The 16,667-nt window shown below is 31.7% G+C and overlaps 1 protein-coding gene across 1 annotated transcript in view; it reads left to right on the plus strand.

The window, feature by feature from the left end:
• The first annotated feature begins 486 nt into the window (after positions 1–486).
• The window catches only part of LOC127719359 (cation-dependent mannose-6-phosphate receptor-like), a 61,510-nt gene continuing 45,329 nt past the window's right edge, over positions 487–16,667 (plus strand). The window contains exons 1-2 of the mRNA XM_052225462.1: positions 487–772; positions 6,131–6,306. Coding sequence (XP_052081422.1) covers positions 612–772; positions 6,131–6,306 — 337 coding nt within the window. The 5' untranslated portion in view covers positions 487–611. The remainder of the gene's footprint in view (positions 773–6,130; positions 6,307–16,667) is intronic.

The raw sequence follows: 16,667 nt of genomic DNA on the forward strand, positions 1-16,667 counted from the left end.
TTGTTACTTTGCGTTTTACATCTATTACTGCAACTTTTTGAGTTGTTTATTGTTGAGGATTGTGTTTTGACGCTTGAACTGCTGGGCTTTAGAGGGTTAAATATGCTTGATGAGACGGATTCGAATAAAATTTCATGTGTGAGTGCTCATAGTAATTTGATGTGTTCAGTTCGTAGCTGTGAAATGAAAAGAGGACACATTTATACTCTCGCATTTACAGAATTTCTTTATTAATAATTTTAAAAACTTCAATAGCCACTGTCGGTTATAAGTCTATGTATTATTTTGTAAACCATGCCGACTCTAAATAAGCTAATTGATAAGTGTTATTTATTTATTTATTTATTTATTCTCTGATAGGCCTCCACCGACTCCAATCGCAACATTAAGTCCCAAAAACTGAATAACCGGATCCAACGCTCTTTATTTTTGTTGTTCACTGGTTTCCGGTCTTAAACGGAAGGGGACCAAAATATATCCTGTCATCATGTCACATGCTGCACCCGGAAAACAATACAGGATAAATAATTGTTAATTTCTGTGTCATTTTGGTCTCTTGTGGAGAGTTATCTCATAGGCAATCATACCACATCTTCTTATCTTTAGAAAGCATGAAATATCTACAAACTCAAAATTCTGTTTTCGTCATTCTTCTCACCTACATATCAACAAGAGTTTACGGACAAAACCCGGCCCCATTATGTACATTCAAAACCCATAAAACGGCACAATCTGAGATGAACAAGAGGCTACAACCATTGCTTGGAAGAGTGTATGTATACATTTTTTTACTCTTAACTATTTGACCTAAACGACGTTGTTTTCACTATAAAATTAACTCTTTGTGAAGACAAACTAGTGCAACTGAAAATGCGAGGGTCTGTCAGCCACAGGTATTTGTTTCATGCGATGGTTAAGGCCGTCCCTCTTTCATTGTTTTGAAAAGAAAGAGGGAGGCCTTTATTATGAGTACACCCAATAACCCAAAACTAGTTAATTCCGAAAAATGTTTGATATAACCCAAAAACTTTATTTTTATATTGACTATTATTAGTCTAACATTAGCAAAAGTCGAATTAAATTTGGTTTGATCTAGTCCAAATATTTATGACGTCTTAAAAGGCATTTTGAATTTTTTGCTTTGACGCTTTCCTACGACGAAATAACACCAAAATTTAATCCATTGTTTTCTGCTTGACTTTGAGAGCAAATATTTTCTCAATTTTGAATCCCAATTTTGCCATGAAATATTCACTGAAGATCCTTAATTTCCGGATAATATAAATCGAACGTTCCGGAAATGAGGGTCCGGCAAATTTTACAGAATGCTTTGTAGATTTAGTTTATACTCTCCGAAAGTGAAGGATCTTGGGAACTATTTGAAAAAAGAAGTAGGTCATCGTCATCTCGGCTCGAAATGTAACTTATTTTACCATTACTTTTGAATATTTCTGGAAATATCTTGCACGAACAAGCACACAAAAGGTAAGAATTTGTTTATATTCAAACATTTCTAGCCGTATGAGAAGATTCGTGGCAAAATCTCAATGTTGAGAGGAAAATAATGGCTTAGGCGTTATGATGTCGAAGGAAGGCGTCAAAGCAAAAAAATAAAATAACCTTTCATGATGTTATAATTATTTGGACTAGGTTTGATCTAGCTGTAGAATGTTCTTTCTTACAAATAAAAGTTTTCACATTATATTATGTGTCAAACATTTACTAGTACTTGTAAAAACATGAATAAGGTTATAATTTAAAATAATTTACACAAGTACTATCTTTAAAAAAGATATTTGATGCCTTCAGATGGGAGCATATTTTTAAAAGTTAAATTTTTTATATCTTTTTGATCATATTCAAATGCCTTTTATTTACCGTCAAAAGTCTGACAATTCTGAGCATTGAGCACACGCACTTGCTCTGACAAATATACATATATACCGTTTATTAACTTGTAAAGGTATGTAGAGTGTTTTCTCAGAGACAAGTGCCTGTGAAATTAAGATAAAATATATATATGTAACATAACAACTTTAACAAAAAACTGTTTTAAAACAGGGAAGAAATGTCAATGATAACATACAAGCATCAATTTAACAATCAAAGACCCAAACCCTTTCGGCGTGTATAACGGACAGACGCCGAAGGGAGATAATCTATAACAAATCTTTTGACAGGTCATTAAATTTGTTATATATATTTTGACATTCTTTATTTCAAGTATTCTATTTTGTACCCATAAATATTCTTATACCGATTCGTAATTATGTCTATCAAATTTTTACTGCACTTGCATGTACACAAACTTTGATTAATGTGGAAACTGAAATTTCTCTTGATACGTGTCAATGAAAGATATTGTATAGCATTCGAGCTAATAAAACTTCAATTGTAGATGTACTGAACCTGATATAAACCAAGATTTACCTGTACAGACGGTATAAATAGACATAAATGATTAAAGTCATATGAAACGAGTTTCTTTAAATTTTAATGTTATCGAAATTATTGAACCAGTGCATGCATATATACTAAACTAAGTTCAGTATGCACGTTTTTTTTTTATATTTATTACGGATCTATAGCGTATTATCGTCAAATAACATTTCATTCAGTGATTGTTGATATCAAGCTTATTAACTTTCGAGTTAGTTGCCGCAGTTTACCGGATAGTGACATTGATAAACAATTAACACAGAGCACGTAGAGCTCGTGATAAATAAGTGAAGTGATAGAACCATGATATTTGTAATTTTTTACGCGTTTCCATTTGTTCCATTTGTTACTTTAGCTTTTCCTAAACAGTTGTTAAATGATTTGTTGTATTAGATTTGTTCTTTTTAAGTAAGTTATTACTAGTTACCTTCCAGTGCACGTTTGTGTACATTCTTTCATCACGGTTTTCCCCTCGCACTTGCGCTGTGTGGTGGCCGAAGTTCTAACGAGTGGTCATGAAGTTAAGGTCACTGCATACGCGAAATTATCAGCGAATCAGTGTACGGGAAGACAATAATTCAATATCAATTCATCTATGAAGATTTTGATGATATAAAGGATTTTCTTTTACAAGAAAGTTAACATACACATGTTATATAGTCAAACTCAGTCTGTTCCTATTGTATCCTAGTTACACCAAAACCGTTGCACCAAAAATATTAAACTATAAACAAGCGTTACAGGACCTTGATTTAGAACAATACCTAAAAAACCCTCTGACATGTGACTGTTCCTACTCGCCTTACAATTACAGCCCCTCTGGTCATGTTATTACTGGGGATCTAAACATAATTCAACATGAAAATCTCCGAAAGGTGATTTCTCATGGTCCTAAGTTTAGAGAACCCCAACACATCAATTGGAACCATAACTTCAAAATAATTATGGATTCCATTGAGGACTACTCCAGAGCATGGGCTAAACGAGAAGAAGTTCAACTGGACACTTTGTCAGAATGGGTCAAAACAATCAGGTCTCTGATAAAACGTCGCATTCATAAGTTGAAAAACTGTGTGAATGATCGACCAAAGTCCGTTTTCAGAGACAAAGAGGCTGTGCAATGTCTATCATCTCTTCACGATAAGTATGTTGTTGTTCTTGCGGACAAAGCATCAAATAATATTGTCTTTATATGTAAATCATATTACTACGAGTGTCTTGTAAAAGAATTACGAATAAATGAGCACTCAGGTAATCCCGATTCAAAAACATATCATTTGACAAGCATGAGATTTTGGCGAATCATAAGTCCTTCATGGCTTCAATGAACATTGCATTGAACAACAAATCGGAGGACTTACCTTGTTTGTATTGGATACCTAAACTTCACAAAATTCCGTACAAACAACGGTACATTGCCGGCTCATCTGCATGTTCCACTAAAGAATTGTCCATTAGATTGACTAAAATTCTGTCCGCAGTGAAAGAGGGTCTTCAGAAATACTGTGAAACTGTTACTCGCGTAGTGGTATTAACCATATGTGGATTCTTAAAAACTCTAAAGAACTTCTGGATAATTTTAAATCTCGGTCTTTTTCTGAAATAAGTTCTATTAAAACTTTTGATTATTTAACCTTGTATACCACCATTCCCCATGTGAAATTGAATAACCGTCTAAAAGAAATAATACACAATGCTTTTCATCGTAAAAATGGTAGCATACGCTATAAATTTATTACTTTGGGATACCATAAGGCATATTTTGTTAATAGTGAACAAAAGGGTAAAACATGCTACATAGAGGAACAAGTGATCAGTATGCTGGAGTTTCTTATTGACAACATATTTGTTGAATTTGGAGGTAGACTTTTTCAACAAATTGTCGGCATTCCTATGGGAACGAACTGTGCGCCTCTCCTTGCCGACCTCTTCTTATTTTCATATGAATTGGAGTTCCTTCAGACACTTGTCATAAACAAGAAGATCAAAGAAGCCAGGTTATTTAATTTCACTTTCAGATATATTGATAAATGTTCTTTCCATTAACAATCCGAACTTTTCTGATTGGGTTCCATTAATATATCCACCAGAACTAGAAATTAAAGAAACAACAGACATGGCTTCATCCGCCTTATTTTTAGACTTATACCTCGAATTTGACATACACAGTCATCTCAGTACCAGAATCCATGACAAACGAGACGATTTTAATTTTGAAATTATCAATTTCCCCCACCTTAGTAGCAATATACCAATTTCACCTGCATATGGGATATACATTTCCCAACTTATTCGGTATTCAAGAGCTTGCAGCTCCTACTCAGACTTTGTAAAACGTCACCAGTGTCTGAGTAGAAAGTTGATGAACCAGGGGTATGTCAAAGAACGTCTCGTCCTTTATCTAAAAAAGTTCATCGGAAGGTACCAAGAACTTGTTGATAAATATTCCGTATCAACTTCACAAATAATACACGATGGTCTTGAAGTATAGATTTTGCATACTGACGTTGTTTATCATCTTAATAACGTGTTATAGTATTCTTTTATTTGTCTTTATTAATATTTCTTTTACTGTTAAGTCTGTTTTTTGAGATATCCATTTGACGTGACTCTGTGCTTATGTATCCCGTCATACTTTGAACGACAAAATTATTTTATTTATTAATATTACTTTTACTGTTAAGTCTGTTTTTTTGTGATATACATTTGACGTGACTCTGTACTTATGTATCCCGTCATACTTTGAACCACACAATTATTTTATTTATTAATATTACTTTCACTGTTAAGTCTGTTTTTTTGTGATATCCATTTTACGTGACTCTGTATTTATGTATCCCGTCATACTTTGAACGACAAAATTATTTTATGTCTACCTGTGCGAATTTCAAACGCGCGATTTTATGCCAGTATTTAAAACCTTCCATCCTTTATGGGTGGATTTTGTGCTTCTTCGTTACATTTGTTTGTTTTTATAGTGATTAAGATGATAACACAATGTTGACTGTTATACCCCTAATTTTGACATTTTTACCTATTGTGTCTGTTTATTTTGTTCACGCATCGTTGTCAATATAATGGAATTTGATGCGACTGTCATACAAGTGAGAGGTTCAGCTAGCTTTAAAACCAGGTTCAATCCGCAATTTTCTACTTAAGAAAATGCCTGTACCAAGTCAGAAATATGACAGTTGTTATCCATTCGTTTGATGTGTTTGAACTTTTGATTTTGCCATTTGATTGCGGACTTTCCTTTTTTAATTTTCCTCGGAGTTCAGTATTTTTGTGATTTTACTTTTTAGCCATTCAAGTATATAAAACATATTCGACTTTTTTTTTTAAATTTGAAGTTTCATATGACTTTAAGAGCGCGCGATCACGATGACTGAAAACCTGCAAGTTTGGAACTAATTTCGTATTAGCGTTAATGAACATTTCAATAACTTCTTCATTATGTTTATCTGAATGTTTTCATAGTAAAGATGTGAGATTTCCTTCCGTAAATAATGTTTCATCTTGAAAAAAAATTAAAAAAATTTTGACAATTATTTATTAAATATTTGCCAGGACCTATAAAATTCCTTCAAATTTCAAACTGGGCTCAAATTTACTGTAAATAATTATTAAGTATTCGTTAATGGACCATGTGATAACCACACAACTATGATTTCTTTTAATCTTATTCTTTCAGATTTGAGACAACAGACTTTGAAAATCTGTACAGCTATAATATTGGTATATGTGTGAATGCTGATCCACAAAAACAGTTTGGGGAAAATGTAGGAGTTGTACAAAATCTAATTAGAGATAGATATCCTAAACATGGGATTATTGGCTATTACAATAACTCCCAGCTTATAGAAGGAAGTACGTAATTAGATATAAGAAGATGTGGTATGAGTGCCAATCAGACAACTCTCCATCCAAGTCAAAATTTATAAAAGTAAACCATTATAGGTCAAGGTACGGTCTACAACACGGAGCCTTGGCTCACACCGAACAGCAAGCTATAAAGGGCCCCAAAAAATTACTAGTGTTAAACCATTCAAACGGAAAAACCAACGGTCTAATCTATATAAAAAACGAGAAACGAGAAACACTTATGAACCACATCAACAAACGACAACTACTGAACATCAGATTCCTGGCTTAGGACAGGTGCAAACAAATGCAGCGGGTTTAAACGTTTTAATGGTACCAAATCTTCACCCTTTTTCTGAAACAATAGCGTAACATCACAACATAGAAATAAGCTACATATAGGGATTATCTTACTATATAAATAAGACAGCAACCCTACAATACACCGCTATTCAAAATGAATGTCAATTCAGAAATTCAAATTCCCTTTTCTATAGTTTATCCTTTCTCTGCCTCCTTATAAATGAAGTATTGACAAATTAAAACATCCAATAATCATGATAATACAACACCATTTCTGATTTCACATATAAAAATAACACTAATAGAAAAAAAAATATACTTAACTTTATGTCTGAACACAACCTGTCTACCACAGAAATTGGAATTACCTATACACGTACAAGTGGCACTCATCTTCAGCCATAGATTATATACTCTTTCAAGACAAATTTGGATGTTGTATACTTAATATTGAAAAAGCTGACATTATCACAAACGTATCAGATAATTATCCAATTTTACTTAAACTTAAATATGAAACACTTCACAATAACTCTCTTAGTCATAAACTCAAATTGAACTAAATTGATAAAGACATAAAAATGGAATCGAGGATGGTATTGCCTTATTAAAAGACGACCCAAAGAACCCATTTGAACTTGATTAGGCATTCGTGACTCTCAATCAAACAATAACTAAAGCTACATTAACAGTTGTTCCCAAAAAGAAACAGAAATGACAATTCATGACAGAGAGCATTTTTCAGGCATCATTAGGAAAAAATATTATTTTATGAATGGAAACAAAATGGTCGACAATCTGATCCTAACAACCCCTACTCTCTTGAAAAGACAAATATCACCTCTTCACTAAGGAAACAATGCAGAATAGAAATTGCACTCCAAAGAATCCAAGAATGTCAGAAAATCAAAGATACAGGACATAAAGACTCAGAACTTTTTATAGCCTTATAAAAAAACAAAGAAGAAAACTTTCACGTTTTATTGAAGAATTGACAGTCGAGAAAGAACTCTTCCAATCTCAAGAAAACATAATGAAGGTTTGGTATAAACATGGTGGAGATCTTGCCAAATATCTAGCAATACTACTTTTGACACTAAACACTTAAAATCTGTTGAAAAGGAAGCTACTCATATTATCCAGATTTGCAAGGATAAATATAATCACGAGGACGATTCAATTGAAGAGATAAAAAGGCTGTCTCACAACTTAATATAAATAAAGCTGAAGACTTCTAAGGTATAACTGCAGAAAATATTATTCATGGTATCGAATATCTACTACTATAAAGCCAACAATTGTTAGATATTTGCTGAAAATTCTGTTACAAACCAGATTTACTGAAAATTGGAATTTTATTTCCGGTCTACAAAAATAAAGGGAAAAACAAAAAATGCCAAAAAATATAGAGTGGTATATTTATTTATTTACTCGAAAATTATAGAAAAAAATTTAAAGGGAAAAGAAAATCCTAAACTTCTAAATTCTCAAAATCCACTGCAAAAAAGCTTCACCGAGGGCTCTTCACCACTGAACTTCGAACTATTCATAAAAAAATTTGAAAGAGAGATCAAAATCCTTAAACTCCCAGTTTTTATAGCTTTATTAGCTTTATTAAGCTGACTTATACAAGATTTACATTAATCCACTGCTCATCATTCTAAGTACATCATGATTTGGCGGTAGAGTCGGAAACATCAACTGCTGGACCAATACCTGTGCGGATGATGTTGCACTTGTCTCTTCTTATAACCCTCTAGACTTACAAACCATGATTGACATAGCTGTAGACTTCAGCAAAAGGGAAGGTTATTAATTGCAATCTACAAAAAGTGTAGTCATCCCGGTATAAAACCTACCGGAAATATTTTGAAATTGAGGATTGTTTTTGGAAATTAAACGGAAATAATATGACAATTGTCCCTAACACCTCTTATATAGAAATTAAAACATCCGATAAAGACTCTGCAGACTTTGCTGTAAATGAAAACATAAAGAAAGCACGAAGAGCAATGTATAGCATAATGAGTACAGGCATCAATAGAGAAAATGGTTTAGGCTGTGAAACATCAATTTCTCTAATAAGAACCTATAATTGCCGATTTTAACTTATGGTTTGGAAATTTTATTTCCGAAAGGTAAAATACTGAACAATATTTCTATTCAATTCAAAAAATGGATTAAACAAATTTTGTCCTTGGATACTAATGTAGATTACTCTGCAGTTTATATTTTGTCTGGACTACTTCCTATTGAAGCTGAAATCCATGATAAAGCTGTCAATCTATTTGGAAATATAACAAGAACCATTGGCGTATCGATTGATTGGCGGCTAGCTGAAAGAAAACTACATATAACATCTCACAATAGCCATAGCTGGTTTATTGAAATTAAGGAAATATGCTTAAAATATGGCATTACGGACTTATACGATTATTGAATAACCGTATTTCAAAATATCAGTTGAAAAAGTTAGTTAAGTCGCATATTTACACTTATCGGAAATTAAAAATTATTGATGACTCCAAATGATATTCAACCTTAAAATATATGGACCATAAATATAGCATTGGATCTGTACATCCCTTTGGCTATTTTGGTCAGTGCAAACCTAAAAGATATAAGAAAAGTTCAAGTACGTCTCAAGATTGCAACTGGGAACTATATCCTACAAGTAAAAAAAAATCATTTACAAAGAAATATGTCAGCTCAAGTTGTAAATTGTGTAACTTAGCAGATGAATCAATTGAATACTTTAATTTATTATGTGAAAAGTTAGAAGAAGTCAGACAACCACTGCTTTCAAAAATTGTAAGAATTGGAAGTCAAATTCTAACAAAAGACAAAACATCCCAATCGGTTGATCTTTTACAGATAATCATCAAACCGTTCTGTTAGGTGGAGATAGATGTAAACAGAAATGTTTTTGAGAGCACCTGTAACATATTAGAACCCCTATGTAAACAGTTACTCTATGAACCGCATAATAAACGTTATGCCTTATTAGCTAGTCTTGATAACTTGGTCAGAAGAAAATCTAATTTCGGAATGCTAATAAGTCTTGTTTTTATCAATAGCTTGCATGGGCACACATGGTCATAGAATCTTGTTTTCAAAGAACTTGTAAGTCCTTTTACTGCTGATCGATTTTATCATTTTAAATATTTTTGTGGCTGTATTTATCCTCATGGTGGTGGACACATTTCTGTATATATCATTTGGAGATGGTTTATAAACATATTAATGATATTGTGGATTGACATTGTCTCCCGAATGATTGGAGGTGTGCCTTGATTGGCAAAAATTCGAATACAGATTACTGATTACAGAACGGTCTTTTTGACCTATACTTGTAAGCAAATGATTACCCCATTTGAGCAAATGATTACCCTATTTGACCAATAAAATATATCAAGGGGAGCTTAGCTGGAATGCAGTTTTATATGTGGCTTGTTACCCTGCTTCATCTCTGATCTGAATCCCTAAGGGGAGAACTCACATTACCAGCACTGTTCATTTGAAAAAATATGGAAACATTGATTAACTAGCAGGTAGATTAAATAGTTAATTAACTATTTTAATTAATAAATATAAAAATATGAGATGTATGGTATGATTGTGAATGAGATCCCTAAAGACTAAAGGGCTAAAATATGAAGAAATACAGGGCACTGTACAGCCTGCGACAATGGGAAAACCGTTACCATATAGAAAGCTATAACAGGCCCAAGGATAACAACACGTGAAAACAATTCAAAAGAAAAAAAACAATGGCCTGACTTATACTACAACAATAAACAGAAACTATGTGACAATTAACAATCATCAACAACCACTGGATTGGACGCTCCTGTTTGGGACAGGCACGAAAAGAATATATCGGGAATAAATATGTTTGTGTGTGCTCAGTCCTATTCCTAACCTGAGAAACTGGTGTATCAACACAATATGAACAAACTGTAAAAATCAATTGGCAAGGGCTTGACTCGTCAGATTGTTACGAAGCACAAAACAAATAAAAAAAGAGTTCTTGCAGTTACTGATAGCGAACTACATGTAGTAAGTTAAGATACGATATCAAGATGTCTGACCGATAATAGTATTTTATATGTATTTTAAAGTAAGCGCAGATAACTGTAGTTTTATTTTCAATACTATGAAAAAGTCTGGTATAAGGTAAGCAAAATATTCTACATTCTGAAATTCTGAAAGTTACGATAATCACTGTGAATAAAAAGCCAATCATATCTTTTATTTCAGCTGACAGGTTAATATTAGAATATTTAGATGGACAGCAATATCGTACCCATTGTAGGAAAGAACCAAGGAAAGCCAGGATAATGATCACATGTGATAATAATGTCAAATCTGGTGTAAGTTGTCTCCCTTAGCGTTAATAATGTTTGTAAATATCTTTTTGGGTTCGGGCTTGATTCATATTTTTCTGGTCAAACAACTATGTATAAAAATGGCAATTAAAGTCAAATACATTGTACATCAATTTTAACATGTTTATGACATCACAGTGACATCACAAGTAAATCTTCTGTACTAACGTGTCCAGGTTATATAAACCTGAGTATTTATCAAGAAATGTTTCATAATTTTTAAAGGCTTGAATATTATTTTGTTTAATTTCAGGCGCTGTTATCATAGCTCCTTTTTGTCTTTCCTTATTATCTTGAAAATACCATAGATATATTATTGTGAAAAGTATAATAGAAAGACAGAAATTGTTAATAGCAAAAGTGTTCATTAATACAAGTCTACAAAGAAGTAATCAATTGACTCAAAATAAGAGATATTTTCCTATAATGATGATTTTTATGAAATTTTGATGTGTTTGGATACAATTTTGAAAACAGTAAAACAAAGAGAGAAACTGTAAACAGTAAAATTGATATACAAGCAAATTGAGATCTACATATTGTTGCATTTGACTTTTATAGTCTGCTCTATTTTGTAAATGACCATTTGAATTAAGAATGGATGAGGAGTGGAGCTAGGAAGATACAACCCTCCACCCTAAAAAAAAATCCTGATCTGTTCGTAATTATTTTATCGTTTCTAAATAAAACTTATTTTATTTCGAAAAAAGGTAACAATAAATAGCAAATTGTCATATTTTTGCCAGATGATAGATATAGGCTCTCAGGAACTTATTTTCTAATTTAACTTTTGTTATTTTATATTTTAAGGAAGAAACAGTTAAAGTCATTGGAGAAGAATCTTGGAAACCACATGATTGCTATTTCTTATTTGAGATGTCAACTCCTGACATTTGTATAAAAGAACCATATTACAATGTGCTCTCTTGTTCACAAAGTGTGCACATACCACAATGTTTAATGTCCGTCATACTTGTTTTTGTTTATTGTTATATCATAAATGATACCGTTGGTTTTCAAGTTTGAGTTGTATCACATTTGGATATGTCGATGCCTTTTATAGCTTACTATGCGGTATGGGCTTTGTTCATTGTTGAAGTCCTTATAGTGACCTAAAGTTTCTAACATTCACGTCATGTGGTCATATTTGACTAATTGAAAATCATACCACATCTCCTTATTTCTATATCAATGTGTTGTTAGCCTATTCTTTACACTTGTATTACTGCATTAATTTACAAAAAAAAATCCTTCATGACTCTGTGACATTCTTGACATGAACAGGAATGATTGTTTGCTAATCATTGTAAACATGACATCAAAACAAGAATTGATTCACATTAATGAATGTGACAGGTCAATATTTCTATGAAACCAAGGGTTGTCAAAATGACAGGAAACCGGGTTTTAAATACATTTATTTGTGTCAATGTTAAAGCAGCCAAGAGTAATAGTAGTTATTACTGAACAGCAAAATTCAAATCATCAAAACTAATCTTGACATCCATTTTGTCATCAGTAACAAAATATTAATATTCCATCAAACGATCTCAAATTATTGCACGGATCAGTTGCAATTGTCATTTCCAAATCAATGAAGGACCATAACTCCTGAATGGTAAGAGTTAAAATCGTTGATATATAACTAAACCTCCACTTTAACTTCGTTCAAAACATATTAAGATATAAAAAGCATTGGGTGCTACAAACAGTTTCGTATGAAATACTAGGGGTTATTCGTCGAATAAAAATAGCCATGGAGGGAAATCCCTTTTTATTACAGAAGAAATCAACCGGATAGGATGACATATTATTAGGGAAAACAAATATTCTTACCTTAATCTTTCTAATACAGTGGGAAATCTAGTGACAAAATATTACCTCCTTTTCCTAAAACTGTACACACAATAGTAAAAATATTTTTATAAAAAATTTTATCTTTAATTTTTGAACCTGCACAGACAGGCTTTAAAATTGTTACATTCACGAAAAGATAAAATTGAGAATGGAAATGGGGAATGTGCCAAAGAGACAACAACCCGACCAAAGAGCAAAAAACAGCTGAAGGCCACCAATGGGTCTTTAACACAGCGAGAAAATCCCGCAGCTGTTTCTATATTGAATGTTACGTGACAAGAGCAGACCGGTGTACTCGAAAACTTAGATGTGAAAAAGAAGTATATTTTGGGAAACATGCTAAGGACTTTGTGGAACACCCTGAAAGTTGGTGACCCGAACGATCTTCAAATTTTGCATGTACACGATTTTTGTCAATTTTTTTATCAATATGCAGCAGCAAAGATTAGCATTTTTTAGATTTCAGTTTCACAAGCTTCTAATTCAATTATCTCTATGAATACTGAACATAAAACATCGTGTATTTGCATGTATATTTCTGATAACACAGTTTAACAAATAATTTACAATTGTTGTTTAGAAACGACTTTTGGTCAGTATCGTCACAAACAATGTTTTGTTATTGATTTTCTCGGCTTTTCATAAGAAGAGTGAATTTTCTATTGTATTCTTTCACTAGATTTCCCACTGAATATTTCTTCTAACTACTTCCTCCATTTCAATTAGTTTCATCAAAAGACCTTCTAACACATCAACCATGTTTTCTATTTTGTCAAAGTGAATGATAATTCATTTTTGTTTCATTTATTATTTATAGTCCTAAATAAACATAACTAACTAGACAATATGATCAGTGTTGATTTCCACATCATCATTTTCAATTTTCCATAAAAGTACATCAGTTTTCATGTTTATCTTGATACCATGATAATATCTTCATTTGTTTCTTTCTATCTCTGATATTATCTTAGTGCCACTTTGATACCACCATCTCTTGATTTCCATGTGTGTCTGACGATAAATAAGTGGGGAATCTCGTTTTCCTTTATCTCTTTTTATCTAAAAGTACAGGGGTGAATGATATTTTTAATTAATTATTTCATTAATTTAAAACTATATGACACATATATATATTTCCCCCTATCTTTGAATTATATTGTTTCTTCAGAATACTTATTATTTTATCCTTTTCTATATTAATGATGTAAAAAATATCTTTAATATTTCATATTACATTTGGTGTTTCTACTTATTTTTTATTCATATAAAGATTTTCTTCAGAATGCTTATTTTAAATTACACTCCATCACATTTGATGCTTCTATTCAAATACAGATATTTTTGTATGAAATGTTAGTGCTGTAAAATAATGTTTATATGTTAAACTTTTTCAAATGTTATTAGTATTGTGTTGTTGTTTCTTGCTTTAATTATCACCTTCGTCCAGAGAATGTATTCATCAGATTATCAGTTGTTTACTAATCAATAATTATCATTCCTCACTCGACATGCTTCATTACACATTGTAGACACTTCAGAGTAAACATCTAATGAAGCATGTAGTATATCCATAGCAATTTTGTTCATGATAAGAAAGAAAATGTTTAAAGCTGTTTTTTATTTTCCCTTTTACTTGTTTCACATTGTTTATTAAATTACTTTTGGTGCTTCTTTTTTATTCAATGAAAGATTGTTTTTATAAAATTTTTAGTGATGTTTGTTACACGATGAACATAATTATGTTATTTTACAACTTTTTTACAAATGTTATTTTTTTAGTATTGCATTGTTTATATAATCTTCACCAGTTTATCAGAAAAAAAGTTTGTTGTGGTGAAAAATTCCATCCATCCGTTCTTAATAATATTTTTCAACATGTTAATTTTTTTTATACGTACACACTTTGTGATAACATAAATATTTTTGGAAACATATGTTCTCGTTTCAAATATATATATATATATATATATATATATATTGCTGACATTCTTTCCTGATGAAATTCTTTGTTCTTTTCCAATTATTCTCTTTAACTATTTCATGACTTAGGATAACTACAGTTTTATTTAAGTTCAATATGATGTTTTTTTTCAGATTTAATTTTATTAACCGAATTTTCTAAGGAAAAATCGGTTATTGATTCGGGGATGTACGGCCGGCGAGCAGTTTTATTATATGAATTTGAGTTATTTCCCTTTGAACAGAAATTGTGATTTGCAAATATCATTTTCAATAGATAATAATCTATTTTCATTAAAGGATATATTTCATTACATTACATTGTGTAGATAAAATTGTTGACATTGATAGATGAGTTGCAGATCTATATTAGTTTGTGACAAATATAAGAAAAAATATAGGAAACTGTAAATTAAATATATATAAATTTTGATTACACTAAGTGTTTTTAAATAATTTTCACCTGTTAATAGAGTACAAAGCATCTGGAAAATATCTGATCACACAATTATAATTGGAGTGACAGATATTTTTGAAAATTTTCAGTTTCCGAAGTATTGATGATAAGATCTGCAGGACTTATAAATAAAGTTTGAAATTTATTGTTCATTATTAGACATTTTGAAGATAATTACAGATTATTTTTATAGATTTTTAATAGAAATAATGACATTTTGGATTTGTTTTTTTTCTTTTCTTTTGTAAATTGTTTGAAGAATTTTGTGGTTGGGTTGTTTGTTATTCTATATAAACTTATTTTCTGAATGCTATATATATTTGTTATGCCCCCGCCGTATCGGAGGGAGCATTAAGTTTTATCCTTGTCCGTCTGTACGTCCGTCCGTCCGTACGTCCTAAAGTTGGTTTCCGTTCTCTAACTTTAGTTTGCCTCATCCAAATGTTAGGAAACTTATACATACACAATTCTTATTACCACAAAACACAAATCAAGTTTGAATTTTGGTGACCTCACTTAAACCGTTCTAGAGTTATGCCCCTCTACAAATGGAAAAACTGCTGATTTTTTCGTTTCCGTTCTCTAACTTTAGTTTGCCTCAACCAAATGCTATAAAACTTATACACAATGATTATTACCACAAAATACAGATAAATTTGAATTTTGTTGATGTCACTTTAACCGTTCTGTGTTATGCCCCTTTACAAATGGAAAAATAGCTGATTTTTCGTTTCCGTTCTCTAACTTGAGTTAGCCTCAGCCAAATGTTATGAAACTAATACACACATCTTATTACCACAAAATACAGGTCAAGTTTGAATTTGGGTAGGGTTACTTTTAACGTTCTTCAGTTGTGTCCCTTTATAGCTTTATATGATATTCAAGCGGAGGCATCATCTGTGTCCCATGGACACATTCACCATTTATTTTTGATGAAGCAAACTCCTTTAAAACTAAGCTTAGTTTGTCTATTAATAAACATATATTTAGATTTCTGATTTTTGACCCAGTTTTTCAAGTTGGTCTAAATCGGGGTCCAAATTATACTGTGTTTAATTTCAACATAAATTGAATACATATAGGGTTGCTGAAGGACGCCTCCGGGTGCGGGAGTTTCTCGCTGCATTGAAGACCCATTGGTGGCCTTCGGCTGTTGTCTGATCTATGGTCGGGTTGTTGTCTCTTTGACACATTCCCCATTTCCATTCTCAATTTTATTCTTTGAAATGCAGAATCTGAACCTGTATCTGTTTTCATTATTAATTAGATAATACCCCATTGAGGTCCAAAGGTCATAAATTAAACTTTTGTTTGATTTCATCAAAAATTGAATTCTTGGGGTTCTTTGATATGCTGATTCTAACAATGTTATTAGATTTTGGATATTGGACCATAAGAGGTAA

The sequence above is a fragment of the Mytilus californianus genome, unplaced genomic scaffold (genome assembly GCF_021869535.1).
Source record: "Mytilus californianus isolate M0D057914Y unplaced genomic scaffold, xbMytCali1.0.p SCAF_11, whole genome shotgun sequence".
In the NCBI taxonomy this organism is placed as follows: Eukaryota; Metazoa; Mollusca; class Bivalvia; order Mytilida; family Mytilidae; genus Mytilus; species Mytilus californianus.